The sequence below is a fragment of the Pieris brassicae genome, chromosome 13 (assembly GCF_905147105.1).
Source record: "Pieris brassicae chromosome 13, ilPieBrab1.1, whole genome shotgun sequence".
NCBI lineage: Eukaryota > Metazoa > Arthropoda > Insecta > Lepidoptera > Pieridae > Pieris > Pieris brassicae.
The window spans coordinates 4,308,483-4,329,195 of record NC_059677.1 but is presented as its reverse complement, the minus strand read 5'-3'; the positions used below and the strand labels follow the sequence as shown (position 1 = coordinate 4,329,195).

Below are 20,713 nucleotides of genomic sequence, written 5' to 3'. Positions count from 1 at the left end.
ACAGTTAATATAAGGTTTTATAACTCTAACAAAAATAAAGTTAAATAACACCCAGCTAAGATTTTATATTTAGTTTTTTTTAATATCATATTTAATCTAGGTTTATTTAATTATTTCTTCAATTGGTTACAAACTTGTTACATGTTTAAAAAATTGGCGGGCTGTCTAGTGTCTACAATTATTATAATTTTAAGTCAGTGCTGAGTGCTTTGAGCTTATTTCTATTGGCAAGTGGTATTTCACCATAGACGTATAAAGAGACAAAGGGACTAAAGAAGTGTAGAGACTCGATTATTTGTCTGTGTTTGTTACGAGTTTTTTACGGTTACGTCAATTGTCATTTTATATTCTGTATCATCTTTTAAATTGTCTTTTAATCTATGCTGTGTGTTTGTTGTTAACGCGTTGACTCCACCCAAGTTGCAAAGCAAGTTAACGTTTATTTAAAGCGTTGTTTTATAAATAAGAGGTATGTTTGAATTAAGTTATTATACTTGGTAAATTTTATAATAATTTAGTTAAGTCTAATGTTGTGTAACATAGTTTATAACTTATTACTTAATTCCGAATTTCCATTACTAACTTCACTGATTACTTACTAAAGAAGTATCAATTTGAAGGTCTTAAGTTTTCAAACTAATCATAAAATGTATATCTTTAACATGAAGTCGTATACTTTTTATAATTTTTAGAATTTAATTGTGTTATTGAGTAGATGTTACTTATAAACCTGTATCATTATTATTTGTATAATTATATTTTCTTACACCAAAAATGTTTTGTATGAGAAAAATAAATTTTAAGGACATAAACATACCAATATATAAAGGTCATTTTTAATAAAAAGAAGTGAATACAAAGTATTGCCTATACATTTGGTATTACAGTAAAAAAATTATATTCTATTACTATTGTAAAGAATTAACAAGTCGACAAGAGAGGTAGATCAGTTTTAAAGGCTTTATTTATATTAAAGAAATACAATACTTTTCTATGACACATTTTTAAATCAACTATATTTTTTATAACAACTATGTTACTACGGCAACTTATTGTATCCTAGTCTATACATACTTCACAATTATATTATTTAGGCAAGATTTTGAGTGTGCTAAAAGTATTCAATAAGTAACACCTTCTCTTATCAAACTCCTTAGCTATATTGAACCAGATTTCATATTAGTGATGACCATCACATCAATGGTATTAATTTAATGTGTGTTGTTCCTGACAGTTAGAAAATTGCAATTTTTGAATTTTATTTCTCAATTTTCAATGTAATAATGTGTGCCCAATGTGTGAATCTGTAACTTTACACAGACAGTACATATACTTTTATGGATACTAAACATAATTAAATTAAAACAGTTCTAACTAACAACAGTAATAAATAATATTGAGTAATTATTATTTTAGTTATGTTTTAATTTAAGTAAATATAAAATGGAATTTGTTATACTTGGCGAGGCAACAAAAGCCAGATTTTTGTTTAAATATTACAACTGAACAAGAATAACAGGCAATAACATTTTGATCAGATTTATAATAAATTCCCAAGTTCCAGCATAGTCAACACATTCCCTTATAGTTTTCTAAACAATAACTTTTTGGAATACTTATATGACTTATTTAACAATACTACTCATTGACTTCATTGTCATTTATAATTGCTTAAATAACATGTAACAGTAGCTTGAATTAGTTTATCAACAGTTGTAAGACAGGCCAGGTTATTGTGTGCAAAATATATGTCAAAAAAATTTAAAAAGCATAAAATTCGCTTAATATAACCCTGAACGCCGACATTCCCACAATGACTAACGCGTGTGAACTTTTCATTATTGTTTAACACCGAGTATAGCCAAAAGAACCCATTATTTAGCAAATTACGAAACATTTGTTTCTCTCATATGTAACCTTGTTTTCAAATGACTTGGTTCTGTTATGCTCTTTGTAATAGATACTACGACAAGGTTGGCTAATTACATGTTCTTAAGAGCTTTTATAACTTAAGGTCTAATCTACTATTCGTAATTTATTCTTGTTACGTATTAATTCCGTACTCGTGGTGTAGTAACTTTTGTCACATCTATTTAACAAATTTGAATTTGGAATGAGTATATTGGTCATTAATGTTTTACCATAGAGATCGATTCCGAACATGGCTGGCTGCTGGAAAAATTAAACGCCCGTAAGCGCGAAACGTGCTTTAAAAAGTTGCTCCCTGGGTATTATATAATATTTTGGTTTAGTTTATATCGAGCTCAGTACTAAGTCCCAAAAGACGTTTGTAAAACACTCGTGAGCCTTCTCTCATTGTGAGTGACCAAACGCGGTAAAATGATTACTCCAGCCTCTAAGTTTTACATTAAATATTGTATTTTTGTTCATCTTTTTATTTAATTACATGTCCTGGATACAAGTCCATTGGCGACTTTCATATTATATTTTATTGACCCATAATTTGTGTATAGAACGTGTTCTATATTTAAATTGTTAATGTTTCTTTTTAATATTGTCTATTTTTTTTACAGATGAAGCAACGAAGTTTAGCGGGTAACTGTGGCATTGCAGTGTTTGTCATTGCCCTTGTGACTGTGGCATTGGCATTCGGTACGCCGAACTGGCTAGTAAGCGACTCTAGGATACGAGGGGCTAAAATGGAACGGTAGGTTTTCGTAATAAATAATTATTCTTCATATATAGTGTCAAGGAATAGAGTTTGAAAAGCTGTAATTAAAACCATGAAATGTACATATACCTTCTCTAAACATATATACATCAATTTTATTTCCGTTATTCAGAGAGCTGTGTCTGCCCAACTTGCGTGGGCGTGTACCTCTCACCCCTGTCGTAGGTTCCAAACCTGACTGAGCACCATTTAACACTCGCATACCGTGTGAGGAAACTGGAATTTCATTAGACCCAAGTTGACGGCGTGTGTGAAGCAAAGGAGGCTGATCACCTTGCCTATTATGATCATGATACATACAGAAACCTGAAGCTCAGAGCAAGGACGGTTTTCTATTTTTGTGTAAAATATGTTTCATATATGTGAATTAGTAACACACAAGTGTGAAGTCTAAAGTTTCTTCACGAACTATATTTGAATCTGTGGCGCTACAAACTTTTTAGGTATGTGCCTCAGATATCTGTATCTGTTTTATGGACAGTCAATCTAATTGAGCTTGACACACACGCCGTCGTCTTTGTGTCTAAGGCAAGGAGGTTTCCTCACGATGCCTTCCTTAACCGGTCGAGCGAATTCTAAATGTACACGTAGAAAGTCCATTGGTGAACACTCACTACGCCAACACTGCTCGGCAATGTGTAGGGAGTTAAAACGCCCAAAGCTGAATAGCAAGCATATTTTGTGACTGGTCTATTTGACATCCAAAATATTTTTGGATGTCAATTTGGTCTTTGTTCTATTGTTTAAAGTTCTACACAACCTCAACCATACTAATTATGCCAAAAGAAATATTCGGGGTCACTAGGCGAGCAAGCGTTGCCTTGGCAAAATTATGGTAAGAGTATGCTGACGTCGAGGGAGCGTAACAATTTAATAGACTGCCTGCATTGACAGATGACAACTGACAATACACTTGGCGCCTTTATGAGACGGTTGGCGTGCTTAACTGACAATTCAGAGGAGTTGTTCGGAAATATACCTGCTGAGGCAGAATACGAAACTTTACCCGTATCACCTCGACGTCTGTCGTTCCATAACTGTGCGATATTTGAAGCCCGTATTTAGTCGACTATAGTATTACAAGTGCGGAAAGCCTGTCATTGCAAAGAGTTCGGACAAATGTCTATGGTTGACATTCGGAACAAGTTGCATTGACGGTTCCGCACGTGTACTGATCTATTTTTAATACAGTTGCGAAAAAAATAGCAATTTAATAAGACTATTTGCTTTTTTCTCTTCTCTCCGCGCAATAAATTCGTCGTATGTAGATATGTAGCGACTTTTTGACTTTTACGCTAAAATGTTCTCCGAAGCATACCGAGTTCCGGTGGTGTTAATTAAAATAAAATATCTTCGTAATTACTCATTTTGTGCAACAAATAAACTCGCGAGAACATTTTTGGAAAATGGCGCCAACCGTAAAAGAATATAAGCAGAGATTTTTTTTTGTTTTCTTCACCCACTCTGGGTAGGCAAAACTATGCCAAGCCAAATCTTCAGTAGATTTTTTTTATTTTTATGAAACAAATTAGTAGCTTCTTCTTAGAAATTATTTCAATTAATTATAAAAACTTATATGAATTTTTGTTTTGTAAAAACTTCGTGGTTGGTTTTTTCTTTTTAATAGACATTATTTTGACAGTTGGGAAAAAGAACGCACGAGCGCGGAAAAGGTAAAGCTCGAATGTGTAATAGTCCACATCCCGAACTATACGTCCCTATAATACAACACTTTTTGAGCAACTGTATTAAAAAACTATTTCCGAACCAATTCAACTTTAGGTCCTTCAAGAGCGTATCAATTCTAAAAAAACAACGCACTCGCAAGCCCTGTGGCTTTTAGAGTCCATTAGAGTCACTTAACGTCAGATAAACTTCCTGCCCGTTTGCCTAGTAATAATTAAAGAAAAATAAAAAAGCTAAAATCAAATTTTCGTCGCAATTATAAAAAAAAAAACATGTACTTACTCAACAAACGTAATATAGTATTACGTGTGATTTTTGTTGAGTAAGTAATATTTATTTATCTACTTTTTAACAATTATTTACTTTTACCACTATTATTATTTGTTTTTACTGAGTATTAAATTCTTATTCATTTTTGTGACTGAGGCGCAAATTAGCTGCTGTGGTCCCTGGCAGAATGACCAGCGATGTGGAACAACTCTGCTCCCCAGCATAATGCTGAGTCAGGGCCAACAACCACAGCACACACGCATTACACAATTAAACCTTTTACTTTAAAAAAAATGTTATCCCTCTATTATTCTTTTTTATTTTTTAATTATTGTTATTTTATGTGTTTGTGTGTGTGTTTTGTTAGTAATAAATAAAACAATAATAAATTATTTATATTTATTATTCTTGGTTCTTATTTCCTGTATTATTTTATTTTGTTTTGTGTTGTGTAACTGTTAATAGTTGGTGGAAAGACTATTAATAAGTACATAAATGTTTCTGTGTAAAAAATTGTAATAGAAATAAATATTATGTAACTTTGAGGTTTTTCCCACAAAGATCTTAAATTTCATGTTTTTCAGCCTTGGTCTTTGGAGTCACTGCTTCAGGTCATTACCTGATCCCTTGGACCAATACCAAAGACGCTTCTTTGTCGGTTGTCGGTGGGTTTACGACCCATTCACGACAGGATACGACAAAATACGTGGCTATTTGCTTCCAGGTAAAGTATTTTACTGGCAACATTTTATATCTGTCGCAGTAAAGTAGTTAAATAAGAGAGCTAATTGAATCTCTAGACAGTTAATTAAATGTTCAATTCAATCAAGTCAAGCATTTTGATTTAAATAAAGCAACGTCGAAAACGTTTAACTAACTGTCTGACCGAAAGCCAGCGTGTTGATTAACAATTTAAAACAAGACTCCGCCATGATTATTTCGTTAGTTATTGTGATTTCTGTGTGATCGTGGCGAACTGAGAGCTTGGAAATTCCATGTTTTGCTTTGCTTGTAAATGGTTAGGTTAGGTTAGTCTTTTTGTTTACCCACTTATCTGACGGAACTTTAGCGACTTGATTGAATATCGATTTTTAATTAACTGTCTAGAGATTCAATTAACTCTCTGATTTAACTACTTCACTGCGACATATAGACAACTGCTAAGGCATCTGGGCCTACCTCGTCCCAGGCACTATTGAGGCGCGAACATAGACCACGCAAATGGATAATCCCAGCGGCATCTTGGTACCAGCGCGAGAACAGACTCCAGGTCAAAAGCGTTCTTCTCCCAAGTGAGCTTGGAACGTAATTTTCCACTCTTGTTTCAATACATTTTTATATAATACCACTGTCTCTCTTTGTCACCGCTTTTATGGTTCTACCGCTATGTGTGACGCGGGCGACCACGCGAGCAGCGCACGCGTCGAAATTAACCATCAAACTTCGAAGATATGCGCGGGAATACGATGTACCCATTGCATCTTATAATTTATTAATTGTTTCCTTTACGCTTTTTCTTTTCTTATTATTTTCATCTCATTTCGCTTTTCACTTTGTTTCTTTGCTAATTTCAATATACGTGTTTGGTTTATTTTTGCTTCCGACTGCATAGCCTAGAAACTTTTATTATATGACCACCATATGACAACCTCGTCTATGCTTAAACTGTCAGATGCCATCAAAACAATAGTCTGTGACAAGAATACATTCTGTTTATTTATGGTCCAAACTAATTGTTTCGCTTTTGTTATAAAATAATAATGTTGGAGCGTGAACTCTCATGCCTGAGTTCGTAGGACCTTTCGGACCTGAGGTCAACCTCCAACCATTACATTTTTAAATCTTAAAACCATATTTTGAAGATGAATCGAAGTTTTTTTTAATATTATGGCAATAGTTTTGACTTTATGTGAATCGAAGCTAAATGGTATGAAGACAGGTTGGATGAGTAATGAGGTCTAATTGAAAGGTCAATAGACAATAAATCCGTCTCAAACGGATGTTTGGCGTTATTGTCCGTTAATTCTCACGCATAGTCTGAGCTTATTTAATTGCTAAATGTTATTTAAAACCCAATACCAGCTTCCTTTTGACAAAAATCAGCGAAGTTTGTCAATTGTCAATCTCCAATGTTTCCGATCGGCTTGATTCTCACTCTCTACGCGGAGACATTGCATCTCTTTGCGTCTTCTACAAAGTGTACTACGGTGATTGTTCTGAAGAATTGTTTGAGTTGATCCTTACTGCCTCGTTTCATCACCGTACAAAAGTCAAAATTTCATTTCGGCCCGCTTCACAAGACATTTTCTTTTAAGAACTAGCGAACTATGGACTCGAGTCCTGGTCCTTCCCTTAAGAAAGCATATAAGATCCACTTAAATCTGTATCCATTGGCCACGATGGCCTTGCTCCTCTCGATGGCTTCTCTGTCCCCCTTATCAAAAGCGTTATAATCTAGTATGGGTCTTGGCATTATATTTATTTCATAGGCAAGTAGATCAGCCTTGTGTATGACACATGTTTTTATTTCTGATGACTAAATAGATATTTATTTTTTTCTTTACTCACAGTGGTTGCCTGGAAGAGATCGCTCGAAAGCGACAAGGCCGCCAGTTGCCCTCTTTTTCATTTAATTATGTTCATTTTTTTCTTTTGTGTAACTAAGTGTTAGTAAGTAAAATAAATAAATCTTAGCATCAGATTTGTATCTGTTTTGTGATATTTTTTTCATAATAGCCCAAACGCGCCGTCGCCCTGGATTTAACATTACTCCCTGATCTTTCATTCACCGTACGACCTGGTTTTTACAGTATATTAGATTTTTTTTTGATAATACGTTTTATATTTCAGCGTTCATGATAGCAACCCAGTTCTTCTTCACCATATGCCTCATCGGTGTTCTGATATCAATGATATTGGTTTTAATATTCTTCCTCTGCTGCGGACCGGAGCAGGGCAGATATGAACTACTCATCAAGAGTATAGGATATATTATGTTAACTGCAGGTAATTTTTATTCTAGAAATATGTCGATTTATACTGTTTTTTTAAAACCATTTTGACATTTTTTTTAATCATAGACAAATACAGATTATAAACACTGACCACAGATATTATTATCCATGTTGTTTTTATTTACATTTTATAATTAAATAATAATAAGATAATATAGAAAATATATATGGTATAGCGGGCAGCCTAAAAAAGGATAAACACTTTTTAATATAAACTTACTAAAACAGGGAGAGAAAAAACTTCTTAGAAACGTTTAGTCATATCAAGATGATATTACCAACAGTCGAAGTATATCAGTTCAGTAGTTTAGATGTTTATTTATTTATCAATAATCAAACATAATACAAAATATATGTATAAGATTTTTTTATTTTGTTAACGTAATCACCAAACAAAGTAATAATAATAGTATCTATAAAAATAAAAGCAGTGTTGGCCTAGCGGCTTCAACGTGCATTCTCATCCCAGAGGTCTTAGGTTCGATCCCCGATTGTCCACCAATGGACTTTCTATGTGCGCATTTAACATTAGCTCGAACGGTGAAGGAAAACATCGTGAGGAAACCGGCTTAGATCCAAAAAGTCAACGTGATGAGACAAATGATCATGAAACAGATTCAGAATATATATGGAAAATAAACCAATGGTCCAGGAGTGTGAAATGTAATTTTCTATATTTTAGGAATAAGTGGATGTATAGCAGTCATTGTTTTCGCCTGTACGGGGAACACTGATGGATGGATGCCGGATCACGCGAATAATTATTTAGGTAAGGCATTACAAAAATCGATGTGAATCATTGAAAAAAAAAACGTGTATGTACTTATATTTTAACGCATTATCTAGTTAAAAAGTTTATATATAATACTAACTGCCCCCGCGAACGTCGTTTCTCCTTAATGTGATTTTAGTTAGCCTTAATACCGTGACACGAAAGAATAATTTCACTGTATTATCGTCACTATAATTTGAATTTCATTTACACTTCGGTCTAAGTAACACGTGGTTGGCTATGCTAACACCAAAAATTAAAAAAGTAGAAATAAATGAATTTCACGGTATTTCGTTTACTACAAAATAAATTTAATTTATACTTTAGCCTCAATAACACGTGGTAATCATGATATTGAATTGTAGTTTATGACACGTTTGTCGGTTTACCATAGCAGTGCCATCTAATGATTACATACTCAATCCAGTCGAAAAGTATCGACATCTGTTAGGATCTTTTGGAGTTAACAGATAATTGTGACTGTCAATTAATTTGCAATAAAATAAAATTGCGACTATAATTAAAGATCTAAGCTATCCTATCTCTTAAGTTGGACCAGACTGCTCATGGTGTGCCAATTTAATTTAAAATCGGTGAAGTAGTTTAGGAGTCCATCGCGGACATATATTAAGATATATAATATCACAAAAAAATATTTATATATAATTAAAGAAATGGACATTTATTATTTTAAATATGTTGACTATATATATGATACAGCATATCATGCATATGATTCATCTATTATTAGTTATGGAATTATAGTTTGACCAATTCAGTCGAAGTTAATAGGCTCAAAAGAAATGTATTAGAGCAATTTGTGGAGCAAACTGTCTTGATAGTTGCGTACCTTTATTTAAGAATCTCAATTTTATCTCTTCCCTGTATTTATATTTTAGAAATGTCCTTATTCGTACACAGAAACGTACATATTTTTAAGTCGAAGTAAGAAGTAGACTTGGGGAGAAATTGGCTGTGCCAAAAATCAATCTGGAACTGTTTAGGAAAAACCTTTGGCAATTAAGGTTTACAATAATTTACCAAAAGAATTGTGTATTACTTTTGGAAAAAAATGTTTTACTCAATAAACGATTATTTGCATGAGACACTGTAGTTGATATAAATTTAATAACGTTTGATATTATATGGACGATACAAATAATATAAGAATTGACCAATTTTAATATGACAAATAATGTAAAATGTAAAACTCCTTGTAAAATTTGCGCGCCATTGTATAGCAGAATGTGCGAAATTCCTATTTTACCACCTTTTTGTACCATATTCTTGCAATCAATTATTATTATTATAGCTAACTTCAGGGTGTCGATTTTTTGTGACGGTGTGCGGGTGTCGTTTTTGTGTGACGGTGTGCACGCATCGTAAAAATTCACTCTCATCGTTTCTCCCACACGCGCCACTAACTAACGCACACTAACGCGCCAAAATAGTATAACTAATAAACTGAATATTTTTTTTTAAATATTTTATCATTATACACATATCCGCCCAACATGTGGAGCCATAGAATATGTATATTTTGTAATTCTAGGGACTTAACATGTAAATTACCACTTTCATACTCTTTTACCATTCAATTGCTAGAATATCCCTTTGTTTACGCTTCTAAGATATATCAAATATTTGTTTTAGGATGGTCCTTCGGTTTGGGAGTAGTAGGAGCTGTTGCATGTTTAATAACAGGTGCATTATTCCTGACGGAGGCAAATATACAGACAAAGAAGAGAAGGAGATTTAAGGAATCCCAAGCACGATTCGAGTTGGAAGAGGAGTCGAAAGCATAGTGCCTTTATTATGTGAGGAGTATTATCTAAATTTAACAGTTTGGTGTTTAATAATCCAGCTAATTTTTCTTCTAAAAAAAGTACATCTGTCTCTTTTTATCACGACGTAAACACAATTTGATAGAAAGGGACGAAAGAGTGCTTTAGTTAACAAAATTCAATTTAGATTGTTCTAGTAATTATCAATGAAGTATTTCATAATGTCCACCAAAACAGTAGATTCTATATTATTCGCCTTCCAATATCTCCATTGGCAAAAATATTTAGCTAAACAAATCAATACAGAATCAGCCCGCCATCTTGCAAACAGAAATAGGCGCGCAAATTGATAGATTGACAGATGACAGCATTGTCTATTATATAATGTACTTTGTATATTATTATACATAAGGGCATAGTGTCAGAGGGTGAATCAATATTGTTTAAAAAGTGTACCATTATTTTCTACACTAATATATTAATACCCTGAGTAACATAGGCTATATTTATTTCAAAAATTATGGCTGGAAGCCTCAGCCCTAGTGGCCTATACAATATTTTATAGTTCATAAGCATTCTTTTATATAAAATATCAGTGTCAGAAGTTGCGTATGATTATTATATTAACATGTTTGCTTTAAAATATTACTACAAGCACTATAGATTACTGATAGCCCTAAGCACAAACTCATCAAATATATCAAATAATTTCATCAAAATTGGCCAGTAGTTTTTAAGATGGATTAACAACGTTGTGAGATAATTAAACTTGGTTGATTTTTTTTGTATAATTTACTAGATGCTATTGAAACAAAGCATTTTTTTTTGTATCTCAGAATGGCCACAGTCCTAATCAAGTAATTGTAACTGTTGTATTATTATTTGATTTAATGCATTCCTGAGAACGATTAAATTCTAAATATGTAACTTTTAATGACATTTAACTTTATCAGAATTAATAAAAGCACTGAAATGTATTTAGACTTAAAACAGATACTTTAAGTAGTAGGATTTTTTAATTAATTTTTGCTCCGTCCATAGAGTAAGTTTTTTTGTGTGTTATATCTGTGCTATGTATAATATTCTTTCACTATAATTTAAATAATAAAAGTAAACCACCTATTTTAGCTGCAAGCCATTGTTGTAAGTTAATGGTAGGTAATATAAATTTACCCCATTTTTATACAAGTGAGTCCTTTTGTTTATCTCAACATCTATATTAATGACAGACACAATTTTACAGTGAGATGAAAAAGTACTTGATTTATACTATGCATCAAACTGTTATTGTCTTTATTAATATTGGGAAAAGGATCTTAAGTATTCCGTCCAAACTTTAAATTAGTTAAGTGAATTGTGCCGTCCTCGATTTTGTATACTATAAGTATTTTTTATTATATTAATCTCAATACAATTTGTATATCAAAGTTACTTAGTTATTGCCACTAATATTTAAGAGCAAATTAATTATATAAGCACTAAGCAGGTACTCTGTTCCCTTTAATGGACTGTCCTGATATCTTTATGTATACATTTTCTATGCGGATAGCAATATCTGAAATGAATCATCTCTTAGGAAAACCTAACAATGAAGTCGGGATCACAATTGGAAGTAACAGAGTGCTGGTGCTGCTCTTCACAAAACATTTACCGTTCAATGATATTGTAACTAATTTAGTTAGTTTTTAGTTATTGTATGAAATTTTAATAAATTTATACAGTTAAGCTGTGTTTTATTGTTATTTTTTGCTATTGTTCTATGTTATGAATGTAGTAGCGAAATCTCGGTCAATCCAAGATTTCGCTAGGCCAAGAGGGGATTTTGGGATTTTCTATAGCGTGGCAGATTAATATACAGGGGGATACCTTGAACCCAGTGAAGTACCTCCACCCAATATTAGCCCCATATATTTGGCCGCCCGTCAAGGATAAAGGATCAGATTAGTAAAAAAAATTAATCATCAGATATTCTCGAGCGCGTCAGATTAAAGAAGGATGTGTTAATTATAAGCTAAAAAGTGTACTTTTTTATTGCTTGCATATTCTATGATAACGGCCGCGAGTTTGCGTCTCAACCAAATCGTCAGATTATTTGATGAGATCGTTTTTTTAGGTTCACTCAACATCCCCTTAGAAAATCTGACGCGCTCGATTAATTTCATTTTCAATCCGTCACGTACGACCACTTCCACCATGCAAACAATCAGATTAACATACACGTACATTATTAAAAATATGTAGGAAATTGATGCTATCAATATCAGACGCGCTCGAGTAATTTTTCAAATCTATCTAAGCTTCGCCACCCAATAGGTTTCTATGACGCTCGAGTAAATCCCCATTTAGCATCGTAGGCTCCCCTACTATTAGTGAATCATGTAAGCCGTAACGTCAGGTGTTTTAAAAATATAATTAAACAATTGAAAGATTAAGCTAAAATGTAAATTTATTAAATTTGTTGTTTTTGAGTTATTTTTTTTAATAATTTTCATTAAAATATATTTATTTTATTTATTTGTTTATATCGTTGTATCGTTGCATTAAAACATAAAAATTGAACATAATTAAATGAAAAGTAGGGCAAAAAAAGCGATCGCTTCCAGGAAACCACTGTGAGGAAAAAACCATGTATTAAATTAAGTAAGGTAGGCTAGAAGTTCAAAAATACATATTATATATTGTTATAAAGACAAAAAAAAGTTTTGTTAATTAAACTAAAAAAAAGGATACATGAAAAATAAATATTAATTACATTAATTAAGATAAAATATTAAGCCAGTAGCCGCTAGATGTAATTTACACAAATCAAAATATAATGACGATGACAAAAACCGATTCGATGTATTCGACGATTCGAATAATAATTCGATGACACAAGTATTGATAGCCCAATTGTATTGTTGACGTATGATGTTTTGACAATTGACATTTCAGTCTTGAAAACGTTCAATTTCAAGCCCAAACGTACATAGATTGTTTATGTTGTTTTATGAAAACCTATAACGCTAGAAACGTATAAAAAGAAAACGTTTACGTTTAAAGTAAATTTGTTTGTAAGAACGTTCAGTTTGTTTACATTGTGTAAACAAAACCGAAATGACGGCAGCTAATAATGAATATCCGAAAGCTTCTAGTAAGTAGCCCGGGCACGCCCTATTTACTTATATATGTGTATATTAAACGTAAACAATAATAACTTATATTATCAAATTCTTTTTAGATGCTACGTTGATTGGAGCTTCAATCACATATGTAGCGGGACTTTTTTTACTCTTGTCCTTTGCGGGGCCCTACTGGATAGAATCTTATTCAGAAATGTTCTCGTCTTTTAAACACATGGGCCTTTGGGAATATTGTTTCGATCGTTTTCGCTTTCCTTCATTTCAGTTTGACAAGCTATTCCATGGATGTCACTATATTTTTAGCGAGGTAACCCATATTTACATATGTTACATTTTAATTTACTTAAAATCTAAGTCTAGTTTGAGTCAGTCATTTTCTGGCGATGCCTCCCTTTTTATGAATAAAAAATTATGAGAAAGGTTAATGTAGCTATTGAACAAATTTATTTAACAATTGCATAAAAAACTTATTTATTTTGCAAGCTTTTTTTACTTCATATTTCAAATATAATTACAATTCACTTATCATGTTCATCCAGTCCATACATTAAGAGCTAACAGATACTTGGGTATTATGTTATATTATATGGTATTTAATAAAGTTACATCATAATACTAGAATTTTACTGTTCTTAAGATATACTGTTAAAACAATACATCTATTTAAAAAAAACTTACAATACTTATTTTAAAATTTCAAGGAGTACTATGTGATCCGTGAATGGTTATTACCGGGCTGGCTGATGGCTGTTCAAGCCTTTGTGACTTTGGCATTTATATTGTCATTTACGGCACAAGTTCTTTTAGCATGTGTGATCATCAGGATGCCACTTCGTAATGTCTTAAGATATGAATGGATTTATGTGTCCTCCGCATTTATTATGATTGCAGTTTCAAGTAAGTATAAAATAGTTCAGTAATAGCGATTTGTTGTTAAACATTCACATAATAATATATGTGGAAAACCAAAAAAACATTTCTTTATAGATTGGTAGGCAAAAATATTTTGGAAATTTTACTGTAAGTATAGGTAATGGCTACTGACATTGAATTAAACTTAGGATTTGCCTATATTGTCTCTAGAATGAGGTAAACTTAATGTATGAAATAAAAAATCTTAAAAAAGTAACCTTCATTAATTTAAATCTTTCTTCAATTTTCGATTGATTCCTCAGATTTCGATCTGTTTCATGATCATTTGTTAAGCTAATAGGCAAGTAGGGAATCAGCCTCTTGTGCCAGTCTAAAGCAAGTTTCCTTCACCGTTCAAGCAAATAATAAATGAGCACATAGAAAGTAAGTCAATTGGTCCATAGCCAGGAGTCTAACCTACGACCTCAGGGATGAGAGTCGCATGTTGTTGCCACACTTCAATTGCTATAATCCTTCGAATTCTATAAACTTTATAAATTACTGAAATTCACAATTATTTAGATATATCTTTTATATTGTAGGTGCCTTCCTGTTACTAGCAGTAATTATATTTGGATCAAATTGTTACCGTCGTGATTGGCTGATGTACCCATCTTTCAATGTACTCTCATGGTCCTATGCATTTGCTGTTATTGCCAGTATTTTCTTTGGTATGTATTTTATAAAGCGCTAGCGGACATGACACACGTTTTCCTGTCTTAACTATGAATATTGATTTCGAATTGGTATAATTAACTAAAAGTGCTTTATGATATAGAACATTCTTTGTTTGTTTTTCTGGCGCGTTTAGGTTTAGCAGCAATTATGCTGTTCTTCGAGTCACGTAAGTTGTACCAACTGAGGCTCGAAGCCAAGAACTTGGTGGCTCAAATGCAACACAGCCAGCCCGAACATGCCTTGCATCAGATAAGAGGCCAGTTGCAACAGCAACAGCAGCAATTCGGATTTTACAGGAATTAGATGTTATTCACAATTTAAATCACAAACGTAACTTTTTAAATATTACGCTTTGACACACTGACTTGATAGCTGACAAGTGACAGCTGACATGTGTTTGATGTTTAGTATTTTGTTGATCTTTGTAACATTATTATATTGTATGTGATTTCGCGCGACCTATAAAGCACGTTGCATTGGAAATATGTATTGAATCTTCTCCATGTGTAACAGTGAATTGTCAGATTCACAGATGCCAGATTACGCGAGATTAAAATAGGCGGTTATATTATTGCGTATGTTAAGTGTTAAAAGGAGAACATTTATCCTTGTTAATAGTCTCTGAAAATTTCCTAGTAACTAGTAGTTTTCTCTAATTCTGGCTCCATTTTATTCATAAAGACCATTGCATTCTTTTAACTAGAGTAATCTTACGTTCCTTACTATCGAATTGTGTTTATGCTGTGGTGAAAAGAGACAGATTGAGCCTAGTGAATCTGTTTAATGGCTTTTAAGATTAACGAATCTCATTGAAAATATATTTTTGTTCTTAACTTTAAATGAATCCGTCCAAATGCTTTATTTTTTAATTAGATGTAGGTTTTATATTAAGTCAATATGCATTTAATTATTCCCACTTCTAAGGCTCTTTAATTTGTTTGACATTTCTTAGATTTGACAATTGTCTGTGGGCTGATCTAACGGTTATTATAAGTATTTTAAGGACATTCCTCAAACGTCAAAATAGCACAGAGCAAATCTATTAACTGTAATATTCTTGTATTAGGGACATTCCAATTCACGCATAAAATCCCAAAAGGAATTTTTAATGATGGAGCATACCGGAGTACTTCCGGGTTTTCCATTTTTTACCAGCATTTTTTAAGTTTGCGACATCAGCGCTATCGACTTGCATAAAATTCTATTGGAACATTTTTAGCATTAATTTTGTTAAGTTATTATTCAAGATTAGTTTGATCTTGGCCCTGCCTCCTTCACGATGAGCTGGGGACGCCCTTGTATAATCGTTTACACCCAAAAACATCTTAATAATAAATGTTATACCATGCGTCTGTGACAATGAATGGTAAATATATGATTCCAATACCGAACTCTAATGTTGGGTTGGTACCAAGTGATCTGACATCTACGGATTTTGAGAGCACCTTGACGTATCGCTATTGAAAGTTGCAGAATACCGACGCTGGTTGGAATATTTAGCTAAGGATTAACTGTTATAAAAAGTTAAATAGTGATTTAGTTATAACCATTAATTTATATTTTTGATGTTATACTTCTTTTGGCGCGTTAGGAAAATGATGAGAGTAAATATTTGTGATGCGCGCGCACACCGTCAATAAACACCGACACCCTGAAGTTAAGTCAACATTTTAAAATAAAAAAAGGTCCATTCCTTTAATTATGTAGATTTTGTTTGTGATATATAAATAAACTTTATTTAACTAGGTGAGGGAGCGTTCAAGTATTACGTCACGCAATTTTTGGAGATTCTTGATCCCCCCCCCATGAAACGCTTTCCGTATCCAATAGTAAAATGTTTCCATTTTCCATCCCCAGTGACTCTTTATACCTAAAACTTAGCATTATGTGGTGTAAAGTACTGGAAAGTGTAAAATTATATTTACAATAACGCGTAATTCAATCCCCGCCCCGCATCGTAACGTTTTACAAGAGGAAATAACCGTTATAACCAAGACACTACATAACGGTGATTTTTAAAACAGATTATATGATTTTATTAATCATTTCGCCATGTTTTTTGTATTTGTGTTAAGCTTTTATTAAATTTCATTAGATAAATTTGTTTTAAAAGTATTTCCATACATGTTTGATTTTAAATTTATGACTGCTAATTTAGATACTTTGATTAACCTTTACAAAAGTTATCAAGCAATGGATAATTATTATCATAATTTATTTAAAATAATTATTAGCCTGTATAAAGGACATAGGTCCAAGATATCTGTGGCAGGTACTTGTGCGTAAAAAAGGATTTAATCTACTTTTTTTATCTTCGAAAAAAGGAACAGCTTATCACGTTTATTGGGTAAATTCAAAGAACGCATTTTCGGTTTTCAAATAAAAATGTTAAGGAAAAATATATATGTATATGTTTAACAAAAATTATAACTACAAGACAGTGTTAGGATTACAGGTAACATTTACAAGCATGTCTTCGTTGTCTCGAATAATCTGTGAACGTTTTGCGTCATGTAACTGACATATGAATGTCAGTTTTTAATTATGGAATTTAAATTAATTATTATTAAAGCTAAAAACGCTTTTGTTGAAAAGCAGGTATTTTTGTAGTTCATCTTAAAATGTCAGAATTAGCGATGATGTCAGACAAACTACTTTTTATGTGAGATTTGTGTTGTCCACTTATGTAATAATTTTCAGTATAATTGGTACAAAATATGTATTTTTGTAATAGAAATGTATTAAATAATAAAATATTTTTAAAAATAATGTTTTATTTTAATGCCTGTATATATAATCTATTGTTTCAAAATATATAAGAATTATGGTTTATATATACTCAGTCTACCTATTGCATAAATGGTAAGGATTCGAGTAAGATTTACAGGGTGCTCCAAATAGTGACGTCAATATTGTTTTTTAGATTCCAACACACCTGGGGGTATGTATGTTCCGCGATTTTTTGTAGCTTTCGAGTTACAATTTTTTGTGTTTTTTGAATCTTTTCTGCCAGCAAGGTTTCAAAAATTCATATCATTTTTTGTTGTAGGTATTTTGCAGTGTATAATGATTGTCTTAAATACTAGATGACCCGGGAGGTTCGTAGCACCTACATATATTTGTGTGAAAACTTAATACACAACATTTTAAAACAAACCAAATAGACCGGACCTAATACTACAGAGAGGAAAAAAATTTAATTAATTAAAAACTTAATGTATAAATATATGTTCAAGTGACAATTATTAAAAAAAACTAAAAGACACAAATATCTCCTAGCTAGGTTTGTCGTTATTAGTATTTATGTTAACTTATTATTTATATTTAAACCTTTCCTTAACTTTAGCAAATATTTTAAGATCATAATTAGCTATATCGATCCAGCCATTCTTGAGTTTTACCGATACAAACGTTAATTATCTTAAAAAGTTAATTACCTATTTTAATCATATTTCCCAATTTTATTTACAAGTCCATCGACCATAGACAGTAAAATTCCTTACCTTTTTTCTGGTATTTTTGGCTTAGCTCTAGAACATGTTCCATGGTGTTTTGTGGAATGTTGCCATCAATTACAATGAGCGGTGCATTTTTCAATATCTCGATGTGTTTGTTTACCTAAAGCAGTTGAAAAAATGAATTACTAATGAATGGATAAAAAAATGGCACACACGAGGTTCTCCTGAAATTAGGCAGTACAGTTGTCCATGGACACACTGCCAGAAGGCTGGCAAGTGCGTTACCTTTTAGGAATTGGTACGCTCTTTTTGCAAGACCTTTAGTCAAATTGGTCCGGAAATACTTCAGTGGGCATCTGGTTCCACATAGTGGTGGTGTGCTGCATAGTGCCTTAAAAGACACTCAGTTGTGGAATGACGTCGAGGTGATATGGCTGGAATTTTGTATTCTTCCTCCTGATATTAATCCGAACAGGTACTCCGAATACATGGTAAATGCAGTAGAAGATGGAGTTAGGCCCACATCTCTTCTAATATTAAGTAGGAAGGATTTTGTGTATGTGTAACATGAAATAATTGGAGCTTTCTAGCACATTGTTAAGACACACTACAGATATAATTTCTCTTAACAGAAGAATTCATTCTTCGTAAAATCTCAAAATTAAATTTTGTCGTAATTCGATAAAAATATATATGAATGTTGTAAAAAAGGCTATTTGCCTTTCACTGAGGACACTCTTGAAGATATACCTAGGTAACACTGAAATGTTTAGAAAATGAAAAACGGCTTAATGTAGAAAGTTGCCAATACTTTTTTTTATCGAAGTAATCTCCGCGCCTCTTTACACATCGTCGCATTCGATGAAACCACAGAAAAGCAATGGGCCCATGCTTCCTTAGGAGTCTCTTCTATGGTATTTTCGTACGCTTTCACCGCATCTTCAGGGTTCGTAAAGCGAATACCTAATTTTATCTTTAGTTCTTCGGTATAAATGAAAGTCACAGAGTGCCAGATCAGGACTGTCTGGCGGATGACTCATTATCTCAACACCTGCCCTAGTCAAATATTTACCAGGCCAGACGAAGGTGTTTCTGGTCGTCGGTTAAAGTATGGGGAATCCATCTTTTACAAAGCTTCCTGACGCCCAAATTTTCATGTAATATTTTTTTTAACTTGACTCATACCAATGCCTAGACTTGCCGTATCTGCTGATACTGCTGGTCACTCTCTTATCTTCCTCTATCATGCGTACAGCACTGATGTTATCTTCAGTAGCCGCTGTTAAAGGACGTCCCTCACGCGGGTCATCATTGAGATTGCTTCGTTCACGCTTAAACTCGTTAAACCAAATGTAAATAGTGGCACGAGATGGGGCTTCATTAAGATAAACTAATCGCAGCCTATCATAGCTTTGTTGTTGAGTAAGTCCACAACGAAAGTCATATTAAATCATTGACTGAAAATTTTCTCGCGTTTGGTTAATTTTCACGTGTAACAAGAGTTTTAGATTTGCCGCCAATTCACAAAAACAAATGACCAATTAATGCAATATACTGCATTATGTTACTAAAGAGTTCTAAAATTGAAATTCAAAAAAGTTTACATTAGCAATTTTTTTTAACTTTCCCGTTCTTAACATTTTCAGTGTAACCCACGTATAAATGTTACATTAGACCACTATTAGAGTATGTCTACAGCATTTGGGATCCTTATTTCACAAGGTATGCTTGAAAGGATTCAAAGAAAAGCCACGAAAATGATCAGGTCACTCAGGAACAAATCTTATAATGATCGTCTGAAAACACTCGACCTTACTGATTTAGGAAGTAGGCGATTAAGAGGAAATCTCATTGAAACCTATAAAATCCTCACTGGCCACTATAATGTTCCAGGAATTGAGAAGCTCTTTATTATAAGTGAAAATACACAATTGAGGGGTAGTTCTTTAAAACTGAAAACCACTGAATATAACACAAATGCCCTAAAGATCTTTCATCTAAAGTCTTCCTGAAAGTATAATTACTGCACCCTCTTTGAACTCTTTTAGAATAGGTTGGATAGTTTCTCCAAATCTCCAAATACGCGCGCATCAGCTTATTAAGCTAGTGTGATTATATACATATCATTATAACGAACTTAATGAGCCTTGGTGGCCGAGATCAAAACTCCGAACAGCAATCACGAACTAGGACTTTTCCAAAGGCTCGCATTGGTTCTAGCATCGCAATGCTAGACCTCCTGTTCTATGTAGAGACACATAGGAGGCGGCACTAGCTGCAATTAGATTTATGCGCCTAGGTCATAAATTTAACACTGGAGGTAAT

General features: G+C 32.8%; 3 protein-coding genes across 3 annotated transcripts in view; 2 read left to right on the top strand and 1 right to left on the bottom strand.

The window, feature by feature from the left end:
• The window catches only part of LOC123717610 (pseudouridine-5'-phosphate glycosidase), a 165,688-nt gene that overhangs the window by 675 nt on the left and 144,300 nt on the right, over window positions 1-20,713 (bottom strand). Inside the window, exon 10 of the mRNA XM_045673686.1 lies at window positions 18,434-18,548. Within this exon, the coding sequence (XP_045529642.1) occupies window positions 18,434-18,548 (115 nt within the window). The remainder of the gene's footprint in view (window positions 1-18,433; window positions 18,549-20,713) is intronic.
• Window positions 386-11,943, top strand: LOC123717614. The gene is made up of 6 exons (XM_045673693.1): window positions 386-469; window positions 2,535-2,668; window positions 5,233-5,372; window positions 7,499-7,654; window positions 8,345-8,431; window positions 10,088-11,943. Exons 2-6 carry the CDS (start codon window positions 2,535-2,537, stop codon window positions 10,237-10,239), a joined length of 669 nt encoding a protein of 222 aa, XP_045529649.1. The 5' UTR covers window positions 386-469; the 3' UTR covers window positions 10,240-11,943.
• LOC123717613 lies at window positions 13,174-15,609 on the top strand. Its single transcript, XM_045673692.1, has 5 exons — window positions 13,174-13,351; window positions 13,439-13,647; window positions 14,042-14,237; window positions 14,795-14,923; window positions 15,064-15,609. The coding sequence occupies exons 1-5, from the start codon at window positions 13,315-13,317 to the stop codon at window positions 15,231-15,233; spliced, it is 741 nt and encodes a 246-aa protein (XP_045529648.1). The 5' UTR covers window positions 13,174-13,314; the 3' UTR covers window positions 15,234-15,609.